Source organism: Phasianus colchicus, chromosome 2, assembly GCF_987193195.1.
Source record: "Phasianus colchicus chromosome 2, bPhaCol1.hap1.1, whole genome shotgun sequence".
Classification (NCBI taxonomy): Eukaryota; Metazoa; Chordata; class Aves; order Galliformes; family Phasianidae; genus Phasianus; species Phasianus colchicus.
The window spans coordinates 45,201,611-45,224,779 of record NC_143437.1 but is presented as its reverse complement, the minus strand read 5'-3'; the positions used below and the strand labels follow the sequence as shown (position 1 = coordinate 45,224,779).

The 23,169-nt window shown below is 37.9% G+C and overlaps 1 protein-coding gene across 1 annotated transcript; it reads right to left on the bottom strand.

Moving 5' to 3' along the window:
• Nucleotides 1-1,987: 1,987 nt before the first annotated feature.
• LOC116243040 (plasminogen) lies at nucleotides 1,988-23,158 on the bottom strand. Its single transcript, XM_031614146.2, has 19 exons — nucleotides 23,061-23,158; nucleotides 19,728-19,863; nucleotides 18,186-18,292; nucleotides 14,411-14,525; nucleotides 13,529-13,668; nucleotides 12,864-12,984; nucleotides 12,638-12,756; nucleotides 11,436-11,598; nucleotides 10,713-10,843; nucleotides 10,409-10,574; nucleotides 9,545-9,711; nucleotides 8,492-8,640; nucleotides 6,772-6,865; nucleotides 5,509-5,629; nucleotides 5,232-5,306; nucleotides 4,714-4,854; nucleotides 3,531-3,637; nucleotides 2,485-2,630; nucleotides 1,988-2,275 (listed from the first exon to the last, which is right to left on the bottom strand). The coding sequence occupies exons 1-19, from the start codon at nucleotides 23,107-23,109 to the stop codon at nucleotides 2,114-2,116; spliced, it is 2,409 nt and encodes an 802-aa protein (XP_031470006.2). The 5' UTR covers nucleotides 23,110-23,158; the 3' UTR covers nucleotides 1,988-2,113.
• Nucleotides 23,159-23,169: the final 11 nt, after the last annotated feature.

The following is a 23,169-nucleotide window of genomic DNA, read 5'->3' as shown; positions in this document are numbered from 1 at the left end:
TTAATCCAGTTGTTTGAAGTTGACCTGTAGCAGAAACATTTGATCTCTGGCTCTGCAAGCGGCTAAGAGGGATGTCTCACCTTCCCTTTCATCTGTATGACCTCCACCTAGTGCTGGGTCCTGGCCAGAGACAGACAATACTCTCCTTATAATGAAGAACTTAAGAAGATGTGGTGTTTGAACAATATCTCGTCATGGTCAATGAAGAATTAAACAAAGGAAAACCACTGAGTTGTAGAACCTTATAAGACCAAAAACCAACAGATGAGCGTGAGCAAATTTAGGAGTGGGTTTTAAAACTTCATACCACAAATGACTGATGTTAACATTAAGATTAGTGCAGCTGAATTACAACTACTCTAGTCTAATTATCTTATGAGCACCAGTAGTTTCCCACATATGGGGTTTTCCTGTGGTGAGCTTACTAGTCATTTCAGGAATTCCTGACTCTCCCTGTCTTTTCTGATCAGCTGCCCATACCACCAACCCCTGTGGAGGAAACCAAGACCGTTAGTAGTAATCTCAAACTCATGTTTGCCTACTCTGAACAGTTAGTAATGAAGGGCTTTCTTTCATGCCTGTTCTTAATTTTCTGAGTGATAGTTAAAAGCCAATAAGATGCTTAGTAAAAGTCAGCAGTGATCGAGAAATATGAAACTAAATGAACATCTCATAATTTATCTGTCAAATTGGTCAAATATCTAGAGTATGGTGGGATGTGTGTAGCCTCTCTGGCATGTCTGTGTATTTCTACCCTGACTACAATCTCCCATTATAGTGTATGTGAGAAAAGAATGACAACGCTTAGGATGCAATCCATCTCCTCCATGGGCACTAGTTCTTGGGGGGATCCATGGAAAAGTGTGGATATATTTCTAGGGGGCAATGTGATTGCCACGTTAACAGCAGTGACTTACTGAAGTTATTTTTATAATATGTTTTGGAAGAAAAAATCCCTTTTTGTACAGTGAAAAACAAATGACAAAATTGAGAACAAAGAAGAAGTCTTAAATGTGAAATAAAATGTAAAATCCTTCAATGGCAGGAGCCAAAACTGCTTGACCATTCAGAAAGTTCAAAAAGTGCCAGGAGTCCTTTTTTTTCCCTAGTGAATATGCACATGTATATTCAGCACTGAGTTTTAGGGGTCTCTTCTGTTTTTTTTTTATTTAATTTCTTTCAAACTTCATGAGGAAATTTGCCAATATAGCATCACAAATACACAGCTGTATTCTAAGAGATGTTGGTCTTATGGGCACAGATTTCATTTCCTGTAAGTACAGGCATATGTACTTCCTCTTCATTTAGAGAAGAAAAAGCTGTATGTAATGATAAGACAAGTTATATAGTTATATAACTTATGTTATATAACTTATATTATATACAAGACTGGTACTGTGGATGACAGAAGTTTATAATACACTATATGCATTGTCATTACTTGCTGCAATGACTGACATTAGTTATTTCTCTGTCTTCACTATGAACTAACTTTAGGATAAGGGTATTTTTTTATTCACTGTTTTATATCTCTGATGCAACCTTTGTACTTCTGCTGACACAAATTTCCACATCAATAAAAAAAAATATGAAAATACAAGCCAAATGTATTTGTTTATTTTTTTTCATCCCATGTACTTAATGCAGTCAGATATATCTAATAAAACACTGCAGGCATAAAAGATGTGTACAATGTTTCTTCTTTTTTTTTTAATCATTGCAATGCTGAAAAGATCAAACAGCTCATAGAAAATGAGAAATATTCTCCTTTCTTTATCTGTTGGAGACACAACATCTTAAGCTTAGAATAAAAAGTCATTGTAGAGGCTCATATGATTGAAATGCAGATATTCAGTTATAGCTGATGTTGGAATTTTTGACAAGTATTTCAAAGGTGTGTGTTGTCAAACATTGCAAACCACAGAACATATAGAAGGAGGGTAATGCAGTCAGATGGGTTTTATGGCAATAAACATTACCTTAAAGCAATTTTAAATGGATGATCATATTTATTTTGCTTTTTAGGAATGATTGTAGCTTTAATATTGCACTTGTAATCTTGTATTTCTAATGTGCATACTGCTTTCCAGGAGAGGGCAGTCCATACCCAGGATCAGTTGTTTTCCATTACGCTCTTAATCCAAGGAATATAACTAGAAACTCGAACATAAACTCCAGGTTTCATGGGTTGGGCGCAGCCAAGGCCCCAAGAGGTGACTCCGTGTTGGACAAATCTATCTTGGTCCAGACAAACTAGAGGTCCTCCACTGTCTCCCTAAATAGAGTGAGAAAAAGCAAAATGAGAGCTCAAGATGTGAAGAGTGGTGTTCTCACAGGAGGCACAGAAATGGAACTGCCTCTTGAATGAGAGGTGGACATTTGTTGCAAGAAAGCACTAGAGCTTTGGCCAGAGAGGAATTTTCTAATGCATGCTGTTGAGCACTGTTCTTATAACCAGTGCTGATGCTCACAGCCCTTTCTTACCTGGCAGGTATCTGTGCCTCCATGAATATTTCCAGCACAGAGCTCGTGTTTTTTGACTCTCCCATTCAAAAATTCGGGGCGGTTGCATATTTTATTCTCAATTACAGGGAAGCCAGTTTCCTTTAAGTAGCCTTCACCAGGAGTTCCTTTGCAAGTAAACAAAGTAAATTATAATAAAAAAACCCAGCATGTTAAATGACAAAGATAAATGAGCGTCTTCATAAAATAAATATCAGGATAGGAATAAACAGTAAAATAAACAGTGTTTACAAACATACTTTCCATGCATACATGGAGTGATTCAAAAATCAATAAGCATTATCAATAGTATCACAGTGCTTATCACCTTTTAGCACCCATCGAAATACACAATACAGTGATTGCCCTTACTGTTCTCACACTGCATACATGAGGGTCCAGTACCCATATTGTACGTGGGAGTCATTCCCAAGCCATTTTATTTCTCTGGGTCTGAGAACACTTCTGTGTAAGAAAGGAGGAAGGAAATAGGCAATTGAAAATGTCATGATGGACAGAAACCAGGAGGCAGAAAAGTTATGATGCTCTTCTCAGCCAAGACAAAGTGGGAGAAGATGGGAGCACTTTGAAGATGGGAGCACTTTCATATTCAAATGAGATCTTCTGAACTAGGCTGATTGTGAGAAAAATCATTTGAGAAAATGAGTAAACTCACATCATATATTAGGAAAATTGCCTAAGTCTAGAAAAACTTTCCTTCTGACTGTGTAAAAGCCTCCTCTGGGGAAAAGCAGAGTGGACTGAGAAATAAAAGCAAGTATGTGCTTAGGTCTGATTCCTCTTTTTTTCGTATTGGTTTTGGGTGTTCCAGTGTCTGTCACTCTGAGAGGTTTAAAAGAATCTAAATCAGGAGAAAGCATTAGAAAGAAAGGCAGTACCTTACAAACTGGGATGAAAAAATGTATGCATGCAAGATTTTTTTGGGGGGTGTTTGTGGCATACACTGAGTATACTTTGGAGACAAATGTATACAAAGCTCCAAAAATGGAGTGTTAATTCTGTCTCACCTTTTGTATCTCCCCAGCCTGTTACATAGCACTCCTCTCTTCCTCCTAACACAGCATTTTCTTTCGGCAAGCAAACAGGGATTACCTGATCAGTGATGATTGCTGGGCTGAAAGAAACAAACAAAAAACTCACACAAGGTCAGTCATTATATCACTTATCCGTGATACCACCTTAATATTTCTAAGAGGATTTTATACAGTCAGCCTTTTTCTCCTTGAAATTCTGAGCTTCAGGTAAAGGTTTGTTTTTTTTTTTTTCTGAAATTCAAAACCACTTACACTTTAGGTTCTAATCCCACACAACATGGTACACAAAAGGAAAAGATATGAAATGGAGAATGGTTCAAAAGGAAACAATATTAAAAATTGTAAAGTAAATCCAAAAGAGAGTGTTCACATATCGTTAAAGCATAGACAACAAAACCTACCTTATTCTGCCTGCACCCAGTCTATTTATAGGTTACTTTCAAACTCAATACTCTTAGCATAAAGCAGAACCTGAATCAGTCTGACTTACGTCTATATGCAGATTCTTAGATTAAGAAGCTGCTTTAATTTTGCTGTGTTTTGGATTTTCATTGCAGCCAGAGAAAGCAAAGCACAAGCGTGTGTTCATATCTGCTTGTAGCTATATAGATGTATTCCTATCAGTTGCAGACCATGCTGGAGTTTCAGACCAACGGAAACAGATGGAAGAAGTGCTAACCTGGATATTGCATCAAAAATGTGTTCTGCTTGCCTGCACTACGGACAACCTGCTGGAAGAACTCTCCCCACTCTATCATGGAAAAAGTATGTGGTCACGCTGTGCTGCCATTGTAGCTTTCAATCTCATTACATTACCAAGATTGAAGTGTATAGGGAAAGTTATGGAGTGAAAGCTTTTTTAAGCACAACCTCCTCCTGCTCTGCTGCCTCCACCATCCAGCAGCTGGCTCTGAGTGCACTGCTAGCATAGGTCACCATCTCTATCCCTCCTCCCTCTCCAAAGCAGCCCTTTCCCTTTCTGAAACCCTGCAACTGAATCACCTGAGCTTCCACTGGAGTTTCTGCAGAAAGGGAAGAGGGGGTCACAGTATGCATAGGAACACACACTTCCATAGCATCAGCAAACAACCACTGCTTAGTTAAAAAGCAAGCAAACCAAAATTTTCCTGTCAGAATGCTTCAGGTGAAAGGATACCTCCTCAGTTTTAGTAGAGCAATGTCCGCCCTGTGAGGCTCCTTGAACAGTTTCTCAACATCTCTTTTCTGCACTGATGTTTCTAATGCTCTTTCTTCATGTAATCCAAGATATACTTTATACCAAGATGGCCGTGATGACCTATTGGAAATGATTGCACACAGTGAGCAGAATAACACATGTCCAGGACATAGGCCACTTACGATAGTGTTGGGCACCTAGTTCTGTCAAAAACAGAAAAGAAAGCCAGCTTTGGAGTAAGCTTATTTTTGTCATTCCTTATTATGGCACATGATATCAAGGCTTGCTATGTGCATTAGCTGGTGATAGTTACTACTCAACACTCTGGCTTTCAGTCAGAACTGCCTTAATGAATGATGAATAGTTTTGGCTCAATTCTTGATTGTGCAAACTGAGTCAAGAGACAACTCAGGTTGGTTATTGGGCCAGTTTTATTTCTCCTGTTATTTTCTATCTCATGTAAGAAAATGCTGTTGCAGTCTGTAACAGATACTTACTTTTCTAAGCAGTGAGCAGCAGTAAGAACCCACTGTGGATCTATCAGGGTTCCCCCACAGAAATGCAAGCCGTAACTGTAATAGAGCAGAAAGACATGAAAAAAAGCATGGGTTTAAGGTGATGAAGTCAGCTGTAGATCACTGCATTTAACCCTCTACTATTTTTAAATACATAACTCAGTTCTCTTTAGAGTGTTACAACCACATACATACAACATCCTGTGAGATGCAAAGCTTTCTTGATTGTAAAGCCTCATGCAATGGGGAGTGGCTGTACCTTGTCCGGAGGCTGATTTGCCAGGGCCAGGAGTGTGGATGCGAAATACACCCAGCAACAATCCTTTGAGCACATAGCTTTGGTCTGGTCTTGGCCTTTCCACACTCATACTGAGCAGGAGCTACAGAATAAGAAAAAAGAATCACAATGCGGAACTTTAGAGTATTTGCTATACATTCTCTATGCACTCAGAAAACTAAAAGGTTAAACTTTTACATTTTTCTATTCAACTCATGGTTTCTATTAAATTATACACCATACATCATCTGTGTTTTGTTAGATTTGTTTTCTTCTGGGACATTTAAAATGCCTGGTAATTTTTTTTTTTTTTTGCATAACCTTCTTGGTTCACAGCAAATTACAATTGAATAGCACTACAGTGAGGTAGAAAAAAGGAAAAGGAATGGAACAAGAAGGCAACAGAATTAAATCCTCCCAACATGTTTTAATTCTTACAGGTGACAAAAGTGCAGAAGTTGCGCTGCCAGCTGTATTCAAAGTAAATATAGTGATAAAGCACATGAAATTCAGTCACTGTCTTTGTGGAACAACACTTTGTCTGCTCTTATCCCATGCTCTTTTAAGCACTTCAAATGACTCTATAGTATTCCAGAAGAGTAGATTTTAGTTAGCCATGGAAAGATGACCTAACAAGAATGCATTTAGATTTGTTGTCAGCAAAAGTAACTAACTACTGAAGCTAAAGGCAAAAGCCATGTTTCCTCTGCTCTTTAACTGAGCAGACCAGAAAGTTATTCTAAAAAGAAATTGAAATTTCAAGATGAAGTCAATGATTTTGGATAAATGCTATTTTCCCTTAAGAGTCCCAACCCAAGACTTTCCACGCAGTAGTATTTTTACAGTTGAGGTTTGTACGTACTATAAAATAGCTTTCTTATTCTTATTTGTTCTATATTTGGATTTTGATCAGAGGTATATAAATATAGAAGCATGTTTTCCAATCAGCTGTGCCACATGACCAAGCAGGATAATTTCTTCAGCACCAGCCCTATTTTGAAATATCTGGCAAAACCTCCATGAGCTTCGGTGGGATCCAGATAAATCCACTGAAGTGTTTGGGGATTCCAAGGAATAACCATTGTTCTTAAGAATTCAGATCCTGGTGTTGAGCATTACTTCACCACAGCCTTAATTTCCTTTCTAAAGCTACTGCACTGTCTTAGAGCAGTCTTTCAGATTAATCACTGAATGTCATAAAAGGTGATAAGAAAGGAAGATGCTAGTCTTAAAAGGAATAATTACGGCACTTGGGAATGTCACAGTACTCCCAGGCTTTTCTTGGGTCAGTTGTGTAGCACCAAGGTCCATTCACATCTCCATCAGGGTTCCTGCAATACTGTAAAGAATATTGAAGACATTAGCTACTAAGAGGACAAAAAACTTATTTATCTTGTCCTAGAATGGGGATTTCTAGAGCGCTATAGTGCCTATTTCCACTCCCACTGCAGTTGGTGGGAGCTGTAACATCAGCTCTCAGGTCTTTTCACATCCACCCTGTTTGCATGACTGTGAGACAAGCAGGAATTGTATAAGCTGCTCTTGTACAACTTGGTGATGTCTATGAGTCCCAGGGCAGGGATGCAGTCTTCATCTTTACACAGGGTGCCTAGTTAGCTGAAACACTGTTTAGGGTTCCCTGGCCATGCTGTCTGATCTCCATTTAGAGCAGACATGTCACACAATTGCATGCACTCATATGGAGGAATGTGAATTTAGTCACTGTTATCTGAAAGTGAGTCTCACCATCTGCCTCTGTGTTCACTGATCACCCTAAAATATAGCAAGCAAGATCACTTGGCCCCGCAGCAGGATCTCACTTCTACAGGCTTAAAATAATTCTGATCTTTCAGTGCATCTTCATCCTCTCTGCCCTCCCCAGAACTAATTGTTCAGCAACATAGAGGGGAGAGGAGAAGAGGCATGGACAGAGACAGCTTGCCACACTGTCTACAGGAGTTGGTAGGAAGAAAGCATTATGAACTCCTGGATCCTGAATTCCCATTTCAGACTCCTTGCAATTTAAGAAGTACTATGACAGACATTTTTCTAATTAACTTCCCTACTCTGAATTATAACCACACATCTTAGGAAAAAGAATAGGATAGTTGCTTCCGTTTCACCGGAATCCCAACCAATTACTCTATTCAAGAACTAATAAGTTATGACAGGCAGCTTTTCATAGAGCATTTCCCCAACCTGAGCCATTATTCAATATAGGCCATGTGATGCTATCAGAGAAATGGCTAAAACAATGTCTAAAATCATGTACATGGAGAAAAAAATCATTTAATCTGACAACATCAAATGATTTCATATATGTAGCTTGTCAAACTGGACAAGTTCTGTATACAGAATGTTACAAGTCTTAGCAGCCACTGGCTAGAAACAGAAGACCTTTTAATGGGTACTTATATTAGGACTAGGTTAGAGATGAAGGTTATAGATGGGGAGTGAGTTACAGAATGTGTCAGGAGCATGGATATCAATGCATAGGCTACAGCAGTAACTGGAGGGCTTTCTGAAGAACAAAATTAGTAGAGGCTGAGGGCTGCAATCTATGAGATATATAGCCTAAGGAACTTGCACTGAACTTGAATCCCTCACCATCTCACCTGTTGCTGATGCTACTGAAACCTATTATTCTAGGTGTTTTTTTTCTGTCAAAGAAGGCAAAGTACTGCCCAAAGACCAACTCCAGATAATCTTCAGCAGTGGGAATAAGCAAATGCTCATACGAAGCCTTTTGGCTATACTGCAAAAGCATTTGACGTTGCTGCTGGGCATCTCTGTTTGTCCCAAGGAAGAACAGACTGCTCATGTCAACAAGAATTAACAAGATCAGGTTCTTGATTGAACTGAGGAAAATAATTTACAAAGACTTGGGATCAAATGGTTACCGAGGGACCACAAAATAGACAGGAAAAGCTCAATGACAGGAAGTATTAAATGAATAACATCTTACATTTTTTTCCAGGCCTGATTTTGGATGAGTCCTTGGAGTGAAGTAGTCATGTTTATGTGGTGTCTGAGAACTCCACTCTTGACAAGTCCGGCCCCTTGCAGTTCTTGCTACTGTGCCACGATAATCTATACCATTTGAATGAATGCAATCTGTGAAGAAAGAGGAAAAGAAAAAAATCGTTAGCTGTCAGCAATTGGGTCACACCAACTCTTGACGGTGGTGAAGCAGAAATAAATCTGAGGAAATGCTATTTGAATTTACATGTTTTCCTTAATGTATATACATGGAAAGAAGGACAAAGTAGTGTCAATGATAGCTAGCAATCACATTTTGATTTGCTTGCATTTGCAAAATTTTCTTCATTACTATGATAGACTTAGGTCAAAGAAGCTCAGATTCACTTGACACTTTTTGACTCCAAGAGTCAGGAACACAAAGACCATGCAGTCATAAAATCTTCTCTTTATGGACATTGATGTCTATCCACTGTGTTTTACAGTGTGTAAATAGGTTGTAATGCACAGTCAGGCAAAACTACTAATTATCAGCCTAAAGAAAGTGACAGAACAAAAAAAGAAAGCTGCAGCATTCTAAACATCTACTGGACAATGAAGTTGCATCCAAACTGAGTTTAAAAAGCCAGCTGTCCTCTGGTGGGAAATGGAGTTCAGAAAATGTGAATACATGTCATGTGAAAAGACATTTTCAGGACATTTGTCAGCAAAATGCCATCGCTTCTGTATTTGCTGTCATTGTTAATAGCACTCCCACCAAAGTGTGGTTACTATTAGTCATTTTTTTCCTTGTGCTTCCAGTATTGCCAGGTGTAATAGATTAAAAAAAATCCTATATTAGTCTAAAATCAAATACAGAAACTATTGTATAATGTTCTATAGGAAAGTTCAGAAAATTATGAGAGTGGATAAGGTATTATATTAAATTCTGAGATTGTTTAGGATTCTGTCTTTCATCCTCATTCAACTCTATGATTTTTACATATAGAACATCTTTCTTGTTACAAGTGTTCCTGGAGAAAGCACAACATCTTCTCACCAGGATTTGGTTCCAGAGTTGTCTGAGGAGGTTTTGGTAGAGTCATCTGTACATTGTCATTACATCTCTTCAGGTTGCAGTACTCCCATCTCACACTTGGGTCAGTGGTGTAGCACCATGGGCGGCTATCAGCATCTGGGTTTCTGCAATAATTCTGCCTCAGGTCCCTACAAATGCAAACATATTGTATGCCTATCTATGCCACAGGCTTGAGAAGAACTTGAAAGAACATTTTAGAAAGCAGGACTGGTACAAAGATAATGTACAGTGTCTGACAGAAATTCTATTTTCAGTGTAAAGAAATCAAGAAACATTTGTAGAAAATTTAATTTTGAAAGGTATTATTTGCTGTTTAAGACACATAGTAATAATACTGTTTACAAATCCTGATGAGTAAATGCACATTTTAATGTACATCAAACCCTTTTAATTAAAAAAAAAAAAAATTAATAGGCTTTTTGAATAAATAAATAACAAAAATTAGGAATAAGAAAATGACTCATCTTCTCTACAAAGCTCTACTGAATGGCAGACTGGGAGCCTAAGACTTAAAACTGTGAAGAATCTAATGTACAGAAACAGTTCATTGCAGTATAAGGGAAAGTTTATGAAAACTCTTAATTTCTTTAAAAGTAACGTAGAAACACAATTAGCATTCTAAAGCACAATAGTGACAAGCGGGGTTTATTTCAATATGGGATTAATCGAAATATTTCCAGATTTAGAAAAAGAAAAAAAAAAAAACTTTTAACAAGTGTATCCCCTTCCCAACTTCAAATCATTGTTGTGTAAAGGTGCTGCAAATAAAAATGAGCTCATGAGTGATCGTTCTTAAATGAAATGAGAAATGAGAAATGCACGTACGCATTTGGGAAGTGTTCTGAAGTTTTATTGTGACGGTGTGGTGACATTGAGTTCCAGGCTTGACATTTCTTCCCTGTGATAGTGAAAGATGCCGTACCACGATAACTCACACCATTGCCTTGGTAGCACTCCTCAGTTGCTTGAGCTTGCTCAGGCTGATCAACAGCTGTAGTGAATAATAGAAAACTGTTAGCATTACACAGAGTGACGGCAATAATACAACTGAGCAGTCACCTCATGTTTCTTGCGACCAAACACAATGACACAGCACTTCCTTACTGCAGATGTCTCCTGTTGTTCTTACCAGGGGTGTCTGGCTCTTTTCCATCACAGGAAGGGATGGTGCAATATTCCCATCGAGCAGTTGCATTCGTGGTGTAACACCATGGCATCTTTTCACCATCAGGGTTTCTACAATAGTTTTCCTCTAAATTCCTGAAACAGAAAAGTTGTCTGAGAAAAGCCTCTCATGGAAACCTGATAATGGTTACAAACAAGGAAGGAATGTGCCTTGCGTTCTAGTTCACTGTTGCATTTACAGCTGAGTAACTGCTGCTGTCATTTACTGGTTCATTTACTAGATGAATAATTGCAATGCACCAGTGTTTCGGATGTGCTAAATTAGATGTCTGCTAGATGGACATACGACTTCGTGCAGTACTTTGAGGCAGAGAGCAGGAAAGCAGAAACACAAGGTGAAAGAATCCAGCCACAGGCAAATATCATAGTAATAATTTTCTCATTTTACTTTGCTTCACCTGAGCAACGATACAGAAGGATGAACTGAAGAGGGAAAAAGATAAATAAGCAGAGCATGAAAGTCAGAAGAGGAGACGCTCATACCTAAGAAAAACAAACTGAATGAAAAGAGGATAAATGTGTGAAAAATCAACTGAAAAGATGCAGTCCCACAGGTAATGAACTCTGGTGTAACACAGGGACTTTGCACAACAGCTGAAGAAAAATGAAGTGATTCTGTGCCTTGGTACTTCTCGTGGACACTGAATAGAGGAGAGATTTCACTTACTTGCAGGGATAGTTTTCAGGAGTGCGAGCATGTCTGTGAGGAAACTGAGCACTCCAGTGCTGGCAGGTATTCCCTGATTCAGTAACAGATATCTTGCCTCGATAGTCTTCTCCTCTTCCTGACAGGCACTGACGCCCTGGTGCAGGTACAGGTGGGGGTGTTGCTATTGCAGAAAGAGGAACTGAAATTATATGTGGCCTTCTAAAAATATAAGAAAAACAACAACAACAACAAAGGCAGCAAAGCACTTAAGAGCTTTAGAGTGAGGTAGGAATTTCAGCTTTCTACGGGTAAGGTTTATAGATGAAAACGTTTGGAAAGCCCAAAATGTGGACAAAACTTCTTATCTTTTCTCTCTTCCATTTTAACATTCAGACTCCCAGAAGGGCGTTTGTATCTGCCCCTTTACAGCAGAAAGAAACAACACAACCAATACTAGCAGCCCCATCAGAGCATAGCTGAAAAGTGAGCAAGCAACACTTGTGAAGAAAACTGGGGTGAACATGGCAGGCACATCAGTGAGAGATACAGGTGTTGGTGCAAAAGATGTGTACATAACTTAGTGAGAGTTAAGGACAGCAAGGATGAGGTCTGGTGAGAAGGCTCAGGGGAAAAGTACTGTGGCAAGGACAGGCCCTCAGAGGAAAAGGAAATTGAACTGGAAGAGCAAAAATCCCCCAAAGAACAACCAAAAATTTTTTTTTTCAGAATGAATGAAAATGTCATTAAAAAGGGAATCACTGAAAAAGATTGTACTGGAGAAACACATGGAGGAGGAGAGACGTGCTCCAGGAAAAAAAAATAATAATAATAAAAATCCATGACAGAAAATTCTAGTCTCAAAAGAGCCATTAGAGGCTCATTTCAAGGTTATTTTTTCCTCCCTCCCTCCCTCACTCCATTTCTTCCTTCCTTCCTTCCTTCCTTCCTTCCTTCCTTCCTTCCTTCCTTCCTTCCTTCCTTCCTTCCTTCCTTCCTTCCTTCCTTCCCTCCTTCCCTCCTTCCCTCCTTCCCTCCTTCCCTCCTTCCCTCCTTCCCTCCTTCCCTCCTTCCCTCCTTCCTTCCTATGAGATAAAAATCAGCAGTCTTATATTCTTTCTTTTATTTTGGAGGCTTAATCTACCTGTTCTAGTTCTCTGCACTACTCTGAATAAAAGATGTCTACATGTCTTTATGTCTAGAGGCCTAGAAGTCAAACTCACTGCAACGAGGAATGTCACAAAATTCCCAGCGTTTATTTGGGTTGGTAGTGAAACACCAGGGCCGAGGTTCACCATCAGGGTTACGGCAATAATTCATCTTCAGATCCTTCTCTGGAAAACTGAGCAGGAGAAATAGATTTTAAACAAGTCACTAATGGCTGGCTGTGACAATTAACCTGTCTGGGGTGAAATGGTCTTTGGGTCACCATGGTGATAAACAACTCACTTTTCAGGGAGGTATCCATGAGAGTGAGGTTGCTGGGAGTCCCAGCGTTGGCACTCAAGCCCAGATGCTGTTGTTGCAACTACTCCATGATAGTTTTCTCCACTGCAGTGCATGCACTCCACTGTAGGAACAAGTTTAGAATGAAGACAAGAAATAGAGTTTTCATGAGGAACTTGTATGTAAACATTCACACTCATCTCACTTGAAGTTCTAGAGTCTAATCAGAACGCAAGGCTGAAAGACAATCGTTTTTGTCAAAGTTTCTTTTCCTTGATGACTTGAACTAATTGGTTATAGTATTCTATTAAAAATATATGCTATATAGTTTCTAAAAGAGATGAATTTAAACTGCTGATCTATAATTGAAAATCTGTTCCTTCCTCCTGTTGTGTTTTATTGACTTTTGCACTAGCAACCATCATTTGGTTCAATTATAGGATTATGATCTGAGAATACATTGTCATTCTTTTGTCTAGGGAAATTGCTCTTGTGTAGCTGACTTGAGAGATGTATTTCTAGTCAGTGTAAAAAAACCTCTTTGCAAAGTTCCAGGCTGAACTAAACTCAAGTTTGGAACAAATTTGGAATGAAAATAAAAATATCTGAATAACTACTCATTTTGAACAAATCTAAACAAGGGGAACAAATTATATATGTATCCTCACCTTCACATTCTGGGATGTTACAGTAATCAAATCTGGTATTAGGATCTGTTGTGTAACACCAGGGTCCTTTTTCATCATTATCAGGATTTCTGCAATAATTTTCCTCCAGCCCTGCTCCAGGGTATTTTTCAGGTGTGTAACTGGAACAGAAGTAAAATGGGATTAGAGAATAAGAGAAATGTTACAGTTGTTCAGTTGAGGACCTTAGAAGTGAAATCTCTCTGAGGACCATTTTGAAGATGTCATTCATCAGAAGTCTCCTAATTGCTACTGGGTGCCATAAGTCAAGGGTTAGAAGTGTCAGAGCAGCAGACTTCAAGAAATTTCTTGTCTTTCTGGCCAGTCATGTATTTAATACTAACATTTACTCTAGATGTTCAGTTTCCAGTAATTTTCACTCAGCCAGGTACATTCATTCACTAAAATGTGAGAGTTCTCTGTGAGTAGAATGCTATGCTATGTCAATAGCAGGTTACTAAGTAAACTTCATTGAGTGTTTTTCATTAAATACAATAAATAATGCTCTGTTTATTATCTATGGATTCACTGATGGAATGATGTAATCTGTCTCGTTGGCTTCATATTATATTTTTCAGTCGAGAGAAGATACTCTTGTCCTGAGACTGATGAAAAATTCTTGTTTCTCTGCTTTCCTGTCCAGCATTCTGCTCACCTAAGGATCAAAAAAGTTTAATGCGACTGTCAAGATTGAATAAGTCCCTTTGATTGTGCAGTTCCAATTATAATTCAGATTAAAGAAGGATAAGTGTAAGAAATTATTTTATATTAAGAATTTAATGAATTGCTCATAAGACTACTCAGCACATACAGATGGTTTAGCAAAACTTCAGAAAAACATGAGCACAAGTGAAAAGACCATACTTAGGTTTATGGGGTGCAGTATCAGCCCACTTCTGGCATGCCACACCCTTCTGAGTTTTGGCTTCTGTTCCTCTGTAACCGTTCCCTCTACCTTCCTTGCATTCTAGAAGATAAACTGAAATCATACATGCTCGATTAATTGGTATCATCACATATCCTTTGGAATTTAGCATATAAAAACATTTTTTCTTTAAAGTTAATTGTGTTGTGAATGAGATTTAATTAATTCATGATAGTATGCTGAAACAATGACTCTGCAAGATAAAGACAAGTTATAATGGTTGAAAAGTTATATTATACATGCCGTTCTATTCTTAGCTTTTCAAACTTAGTAGTCCCTTCATGGAATAAAAATAAAATAAAATAAAATAAAATAAAATAAAATAAAATAAAATAAAATAAAATAAAATAAAATAAAATAAAAGGAAGGGAAAAGGAAAAGAAGAAAAAGGAAAAGGAAAAGGGGAAGAGGGAGAAACGAAGGGAGAGGGGAAGGTAGGAGAGGATATGGTTCAGCAGCAATACTGGCTTGAAGTATTCCTGACAATCCACAGCATCTTCTTTTCCCAAGGATTCATCACATTGCCTTCACAGCTGCAGTAGTGCAACTGTTGGCATGGATATGATGTGAAAAAGACCTAATTTGAAAGAAAACTTTCAAAAAAGTCTCATATTGTTTATCAAAAATATAGCCTCAGTGAGGCTATAGGAAAAAAATGCAAAACAGTGAGTGAGGAATATCAGGCATCCATAGCCAAAGAAAATCAGCAAAACTTCAAACCCACATTCATTTGTCCTAACACAGATTAGTACACTATTTTTCCAAAGAGCACTCTTTGTGGGACCCCTCACTGCAAAAGGAATGTATCAAAAAATACATCACAGTAAGTATCTGTTTCAAGTCTGGTCTACAGTGCCAACTCAAGCAGTCTCAAGCTGCATTCACCATCTCTAAGCTGAGAATCACATCAACTTTGTTCACTTGTCAAACAGACAGTAAAAGTTAAATGGTAAAATCTATTCATAACCCCCCTCAAGTCCAAACTCAATGGCCGAAGTGTTACCGAATCTTTCTTAGTGTTATTACCTTTTGTGTTTATTAGCAGATGAAAAAATTATTTTTGTTAGTCCCTTATCTGGTCAGTTAAGGAAGGCTTTTTTTTTCCTAAAAACTCTAGATTGAATTGACAGAATAACTAAGTTCATTTTTTTTCAATAACTTCAGCATTCTTCTCTCCTCCATTCAACATTTTTAATGCACATGGTGTAGTTCATCAACCAGTTCCTCTCTTCTAGCAGAAATAAAGCAATCTCTCTTTTAGGTTGTGACCTGGTTTGTCTCAGTGTCTTTATGCAATGTCCAAACATGATATTTTTGGAGACCCAGTTATGCATTGGATTTTTTCAGTATCTGTTATAGCTAAGGCGATGTGCGAGCACAAGATTAACATAAATCTGCAGGAATAATGTCAATTTACACAAATCTACCTTGACAAAAATGAAAAGAATGAATGCATGAATCTGAAAATAGATCCATATATTCTGTGTGCTGGTGGGTATTTTAGAACTGGATTTATGGGTCTTACCTTCATTTTGATAAGCATGCATGGACAAGTTTTTTCTAAAAGCTTCAACAGAAATCCCCCAGACAGTTTTGCAATAAATTAACATTAAAACCTAAATAATTGAATCTGTTAAGTGCTGATTTTTTTCTGTTTGTGCAAACATTTGATCATTGCATTGTCCCTTTGGGTTAACTATTTACAAACTGGAACGTGGAGACCAAATTGTAAAAGCCAGTTTTAATTCTTACTGCTTTTTCAATAACCCAGATAATTTTAACTTTCTATATTATACCATATGCGGTAAGAAAAATAATTCTGAAAGTTGTAAATTTTGTTCCAAATGCCATACTTTTCTTTGAAAGCAATAGTAAAGACCAATTGGGTCTCATATAGCAACTGTTTTCACTCAAAAAAAAAAAAAAAAAAAGTGAAAAAATTCAGGTTTCATCAATAGTGGTGTGAAAACAGCTGGACATGTGATTGGAATTTCATTGAAATGCAGCAGCTCCTAGGAACAGTGATATGATCCATCTAGGTGAAAACTACATTTTGCTTTGTTTCTGTCACAGTATATTAAAATTATATTGTCATCAGAATGAGAGTGTATGGGAACTATTGAGTCACAGCCTCAACCACTGACTGAGCACCTGGGGAAAGAACCTGATCAGCCCTGGAAGCACAGATGAAGTCAATTCATCTGTGTGATTGGAAGAGCATCCCTCTTAGTCCTCATCTAAGGGCTGACTGGCACTGGGGAAGAATCTCTTGCTGAAGATCCCTCCTTGGTGGAGCTTTCCATTATGAATCTGGAATCTTCTGATATGGGTGAGCAATCTTCTTCCCTTCATTTATAGCATCTTGTTGTCATGCTGGTCCTTCTGTCATTGCACCTCTTGTGGTGCCTTTCCTATTGTATTGATCTGCTCAATTGCTATGGGGACCATAACTATTTAAAATCCCCTGTAATGAAGGGCTATGCAACTATTTGACACAATTACTCTCAGCTACTTTTATGTGTTAGCTAAGACCTCAAAGTTATCCAAGATTATATCCAAAATGATAGTAGCTCTGGGAGTGAAACAGTAAAAACTGAAGTACTGATTGACGTGAAAGTCAGAGGAAAAAATCCTGCATCTTCTCAAGGATTATATGAATAAGAAAGATTGTGTAAGTGAAAAGGGTTATATAAGGAAGAAAATTTACAGAGAATTGTGACAAACATTAGCTTGAAATTGTAACTCAGAGGTATCGGTCCAGTTCCCTATTCAGGTTCTGGATAGTCCCACATCTGAGCTGGATGGGGTGGGTGCTCCACAGCATCTCTTGTTAGTGTGGTTCAGTGCCTACCCATCCTTCTTTGAAAGATTCTTTTTCTTATATCCTCCATAATGTCTGAACAAAATCTCATTTGAATGCTTAGCTGTGATTCAGCTAAAGCTAATAAATTACTAGGAAATCAGATATACTTTTCTCAAAAAGTCCTCATTCATGGCAGAACTGACTGGAAACAAAGCATATGCAAAAAGGGAATCCAAAATACTACCACATCAATTAATTATATCATAAAAACATACATTAGGATAAAAAGCTTCACCGAATTAATTAAATGAAGAGTGCAAGCATCATTTAAAACATACAAATATGAGCAAAAGCACCTTTTTTTTTTTTTCTGGAATGTGGTTAACACTCTAATTCTAACAATGCATGAAACTAAAAAAAAAAAAAAAATTGATTTGATTGCTCCCCAGGGTAAGCAATAAATCTTGTTTAGAGATGCACGTAAAATCTTTGCTAGTTTTCATCAGTTTTCCACTGGAAAAGGGCCTATCAGGATCTATAGTCTGTACAAGTAGCTTTTCCTACTACTCTCAGCAAAAACAAAGAAGATGGATCTGTAGGTTACTGGCTGGTTTAAAAAGAGAGGTAGATCAGGGACACTTAAGCACCTTCTTTACTCCCAGCACTATCTGTGCTCTCGCAGCAATAGTTTTTTGAGCCTTGTGGATACCCAGAATTTAGGGAGCAGGAAGGATGCTGGAGCACTGATATGGGGAAAAAAAAACTGGTACCGCATTTCCAGCAATATCAGAGAAGGGCTGTTCTAACCACTTTGTGTGACCCGGTGATGACATGGCCCCAGCTACAACAGTGTTATGGTAGTCTTTCTCAAAAGGATATCTTGGTGAAATAATATCAATGTGTAAACGTACTTCTTTTTTCATAAAGAACTGCGTTTGTTCTTCTGAATAGCACTGCTGTTTTGGTGTTCTCAGCCAATGTTATACACTGCTGGTCTTTACTGGTGAATAAGAAGGCCCTGTTAAAATTAAGAGAAAGCAAGGTAAGAAACAGTAGAAGAATATGTGCATTATTTTCCTGAAGACTGTTTCTAGCATTAAGTTATCATTGTAGAAATGCTGTGCTTTGGCAAGGTTTAAGATTCAGCAGCACTTTGCAAAGCCCTGAATGTTCCTTCTCCCATTTTCAGTGCTGATGTTATGTCTTAAGTCTTCATCTCAAAGTTAGGTTGAAAGTGAGCCATACGAGGAGACTATGACATGGGTTGAAAAAGAAGCATTTATAATGTGTCAGAGACACCAGAGAATATGTTGAAGAGGGTACATGCAAAAATGTTACTGATCATTCAAGAAGCAGGATATTTTACAGTATTCAGCAGTTACCAAGGCACAGATAAAATTCAACAAGCCAGCATCATAAATTACTTTTTGATAACTGTTTTAAGTCACCGTTACTTGAGGCAATGTAAGCACTTTGAATAGCACACTTGTTTGTCTTTTTAGCAAGGGTGTAGGCTGGAAGTCTGAAAAATGAGAGCAGTTGGTGTAACCTTTACAGAGGTACCTAAGGAAAACTCTTGGTAGGCTAAGTAATTTCTGTTGTTGACTTTTCTGACTCAACAAAGAGCAGCAGCAATGTGGCATTGAGCAGTCAGGTCTGCACCAGTGGGCAAAACACATGAAACAACCACCACCCTGCCTTAAATAAAGGCCCGACAAGTGCTGGAATGAGCCCTGCAGATCCTCAGCATTCTGAGTTCAGAAAGGGATCCTGCAGAAGTGGTAGATCCAGGACTCATGGTCTCCCTGCCTCATACAAGAGGACAGCCTCGCACTGCAGTCACTGTTCTCCCTCCTCATTAGTCCAGTTATCTGCTTTACAGCTGAGGTTTCAAGGAGCTCCTGAGGCTTAGATGTGGAAGGCTTGGAAGCCTGAAGCTCAGAGGATTAGGCTCTTCTTAGACAGCATCCTTGATCAGCCAGTGGTATAGACTGATTAACATCCTTCATGGTTCATGTTTCCTGTCCATCAGTATCTCATTAAATGCAAGTGCAGAGGGACTGCTTGGGTGGAAATAGGGCACAGGTTTAGATGGCTGTCTTTTTCTCAAGGTAAATAGAACATACACAAGTCTGAATTCTAGTAAAATTCAGAATAATTAATGTGTCTTCAGGATAATAGGTAAGGCATAAGTATGTAATTATTGCTGTTCTAAATTTTCAAGAATTACTCACGAGTCTTTATTGTGAAAAGTGCCCTGATAAAACCATGTCACTATGTCTCTCAGGCACTGACTTTTTGTATCTCTGTAGTTTTTCCAACAGACTGCAGAAGCATATACTCCTAAGAAATCCCTCTAAAGTCCAGTCAATAAATAAGACTGACTACTCCATGATCTGTACATCTATGACTCCATCTGAAATACATATACAGGAAACAGCAGCAGAAATTACCTGCAAGGAAACTTAGTTTCAGTTTCACATTGCTCTGCACATTCTTCTTCACTACTTGTCTTATAAGTTTGCTTCATTGAGTTAAGCACCCAAGCTCCCTCTGTCCTCACATAGCTGTCTAGTATGCTTCCTTGCACTAAAAGGAAAAAGAGAGAAAGTGATAAGAATGTGAATGCTGACATAGTTAATTTCAAAACTTTCATATTAAATCCTTTGACACCTAGTTCAGAAACATTAATTACAGTAATAAATCAGTTAGTAGCTACAGAAAGATTTTCTTGTCTGGTCTGTTAAATAGTAGTGTCACTAAAAACCCATGGCAAGCAGGGCTTGATTTGAACAGTGCTTTGGTGGTGCTGAAAGGCATTGCAAATGTCACAGACCTGGTGTATAAGGTGATGGGAATAAAGAAAAAAAGGAAGTGACATGTTTTCTGTGACAGCAAGAACATTTGATTTTTTTTTTTTTTTTTTTTTTTTCCCCCCCATAATTTGGAGAAAGTGGAGGAATGAAACCCAGGAAATATATGAAACAACTGTTGATTGCTGATACCTGTCCACAAAAAAAAAAAAAAAAGGAAAACATTTCAGTTTTATCATTACATAGTTACATTGTAGATGGCTTTTTTTTTCTTTCTTTTTTTTTTTTTTCAAATGCTCTTGTGAGAAGCAAACCATTTTCTGCCACTGTGGTTTTCACTGTGGTCATTGTCAGTTTATCTGGACTTCATATTTGCTTAATAATCAAGGTAGCAGACGTCTTTCTTTATTGCAGTGAATTGACACCAGAGAATGAACTGGTAAATAACTTAATCATACAGCCCCTGAGCTATAGCTGCATGTGACATATATGTGATGTTAAAAAATATGCCTATGTTAATCAATAAACATTAAAAAAAAAAAAAGTGCTCATGTACAATCCTCTTGAAAAGAAGTTTGCCATTTGGTGTTTTTTTCTCCTCTTACAGCAATGTTATTTCTGAATGCTTAGGTACAGATCATAGAACCATGACTTTCATGATTTCTGGCAGCAGTGTCACAGTGTTGCAAGAGTCCTGTGATTTTTTACAGTTTCTTTATCCGAGGAGCATATGACTTTACTGATAAACATCTGGCTCTGGGATTTGTCCGTTCTCCTTTATTTCAACCTCAAACAGGCAAGTGACTCGTGGTCTTTGCAACACATCCTAGTCCTGCTCTGTGCACTGTTTTGTGTTCTGATTTCAGCAGTTGCTGAATAAAAGGCATGTAGGGTGTGAATCATGCATACCTCAGCTTCCCGCTCGTGTGGCAAACACGCTAAGGAGAAGGTCTGTCTTCATCTTCTTGGACTCATTTTTTTTCTGAGCCATTGCCCAATGGCAGCAGAAAGAAGGCAGCCTGATTTTGCTCTAGCCTACAGCCTTGAGTAGGGAACTTCCAATTATTTTTTTAAACTGAGGAAATGTCTTTTAGGCAACTATTTCTCCCTTTTCTGAGCAGAACCTCTATAGTGTGAAACAGAGTCACATATCTCTTGGTACAGCTAAATGCCTTCACCTGAGTGCTAGTTCAGGCTGCAGTTGACTAGCCAACCTAGGGAACCTGCTGTAACAGAGGGTTGGATTAGATGGTCTCCAGAGATCACTTTCAACACCTGTGACTCTGTGATTGTCCTTTATGATCATTTTACATCTACAATGGATAGCTGACAATTGGACCCAAGAGCCAGACTATACTTCATAGAATCATTGAATGACTTAAGTTGGAATAGACCTTAAAGATCGTCTAGCTCTGACAAACAGCTTCCTCTCATACCACTGCAAACTCAGAAAGGTTATTGAATGTCTTTTTTTCTGTATGTGTGCTACTGAAGATACTTAAGGGTTGACTAACATTATGCATTAAAGAAAAGCATGATTAAAAGTAAAATGAAGGTAAAGTGGAAAACGATACAATAAAATTCATGTGTCAGGCTCGCTTGTTACCCTAGATATTTCAAACCAACAATGACATTAAGATGTAGCCAGGCGAGAAAAAAAAAAAAAATCTAACTGGGTTTTAAAAAGTCATATGTTGCAAGGCTCCCCATAAGGACAAGATATTCAAGAATTCCATCTACAGTGTAGCTTCCCTGCAACATTAATTTTGCCATATTTTGACATCTTGACATAATATTATAATTATGGTGTTATTTTAAAAAATATTGATTGGGTCATAACTTTCTGTTATAATTACATGGCAGGGTATAGTGCTTTAAGAAAGCAATAGCATACACGCAATTAGAATAGAAATGTGATACATTTTCTTGCTCCCCTTTTTCCACTGTCTATGGAGTTTTTCATTGTTAAAATGAAATTTTACTGCTTTTTTCAGAAATGCAAATATTTACAGCAAATTGGATTTGCAAGCAAAAGCAGAGTATTGCAGACAGAAGTCCAAGTGCTATTTTTTTCCTCCTTTGTATACGTTCCTAATTAATTGAGAGGCCTCTTTGATCTGAGTGAGGCTGTTCTGCAAAAACATAGCTTAGAAATCGGAATTTAAATGAATGTTCATTTTTAGCAAGTTCTTGATATTATGTAATGTTAGGTCGGGGCTTGTCTATAATATTTCTAGTTGCTAAAATCAACTAATATATTTTTCTGTGACCTATTGTATATTTTCCATTTACATAAGAAAAATGTTACTGTATTTTATTGCTTTTTTTTTTTTTTTTTTTGCATATATACTGGCACACTTGGGAGTATATTTTAGTAGCATTTATTGCATACTGTGTAGTTATAGATAATACCTGAAATAAGATAAGCCATGAATCACATCATTGATTGAAGCTCCCTATCCCATAGACTAAAAAATTTCCTGTTAAGGCTGTGGCAGTGAAAAAGACTGAAACTACAGTGTGTGAAGGAACTTTCCTCCACCTCACTTTATTTTTGTGTGTGTGATTCTACTTTTACTGTACTTAACAAAAAAATCAAAATGTATATCACAGTACTCATCAATTACAGAGGGGGGAAAAAACCAACCAATGATCTTAGGATAAAAGCCAGCTGAAACCAGAGATACTCATGTCTTTTTAGCAGCCTACTTGTTTAATGTGTCCCCATTTCTAGCCTTTTGGCATATTGGCAAGTGCTGGCCATTTGGTAGCCATGCAGAAACCAAGCGTAATGTTTTTCTAGTGTCTGTAGCAAACACCATAGCAATCACAGCTCTAACTTTGTTCTCCAGCAACTCTTGCCCATTGTCCGTGTAAGTGGTGACATGTGGATTTGGTGACCCACTTGCACAACATGAAACTTTCAAGTGTTGACCCCTATCTCTCCCACACAAGAAGAAAAGAGACTCTTACCTGAGCTGAGCAAGAAAAGAAGGAGCAAAGTAGCTTTGCTAATTCCCATTTTGGCCCAGCTGGCAGACACTGGAAATTGTCTGTCCGTACAAAAGTTTTTATTGACTTG

What these genes read in the sequence shown, in the direction of transcription:
- LOC116243040 (XM_031614146.2), bottom strand. Translation starts at nt 23,109, where the DNA reads ATGGGAATTAGCAAAGCTACTTTGCTCCTTCTTTTCTTGCTCAGCTCA. An exon ending in TCAGAACACTTCCCAAATGC is followed by an intron (nt 9,712 to 10,408) that starts GTACGTGCATTT and finishes TTGCATTTGTAG; the next exon opens with GGACCTGAGGCAGAATTATT. An exon ending in CAAATCAGCCTCCGGACAAG is followed by an intron (nt 5,307 to 5,508) that starts GTACAGCCACTC and finishes GCTCTATTACAG; the next exon opens with TTACGGCTTGCATTTCTGTG.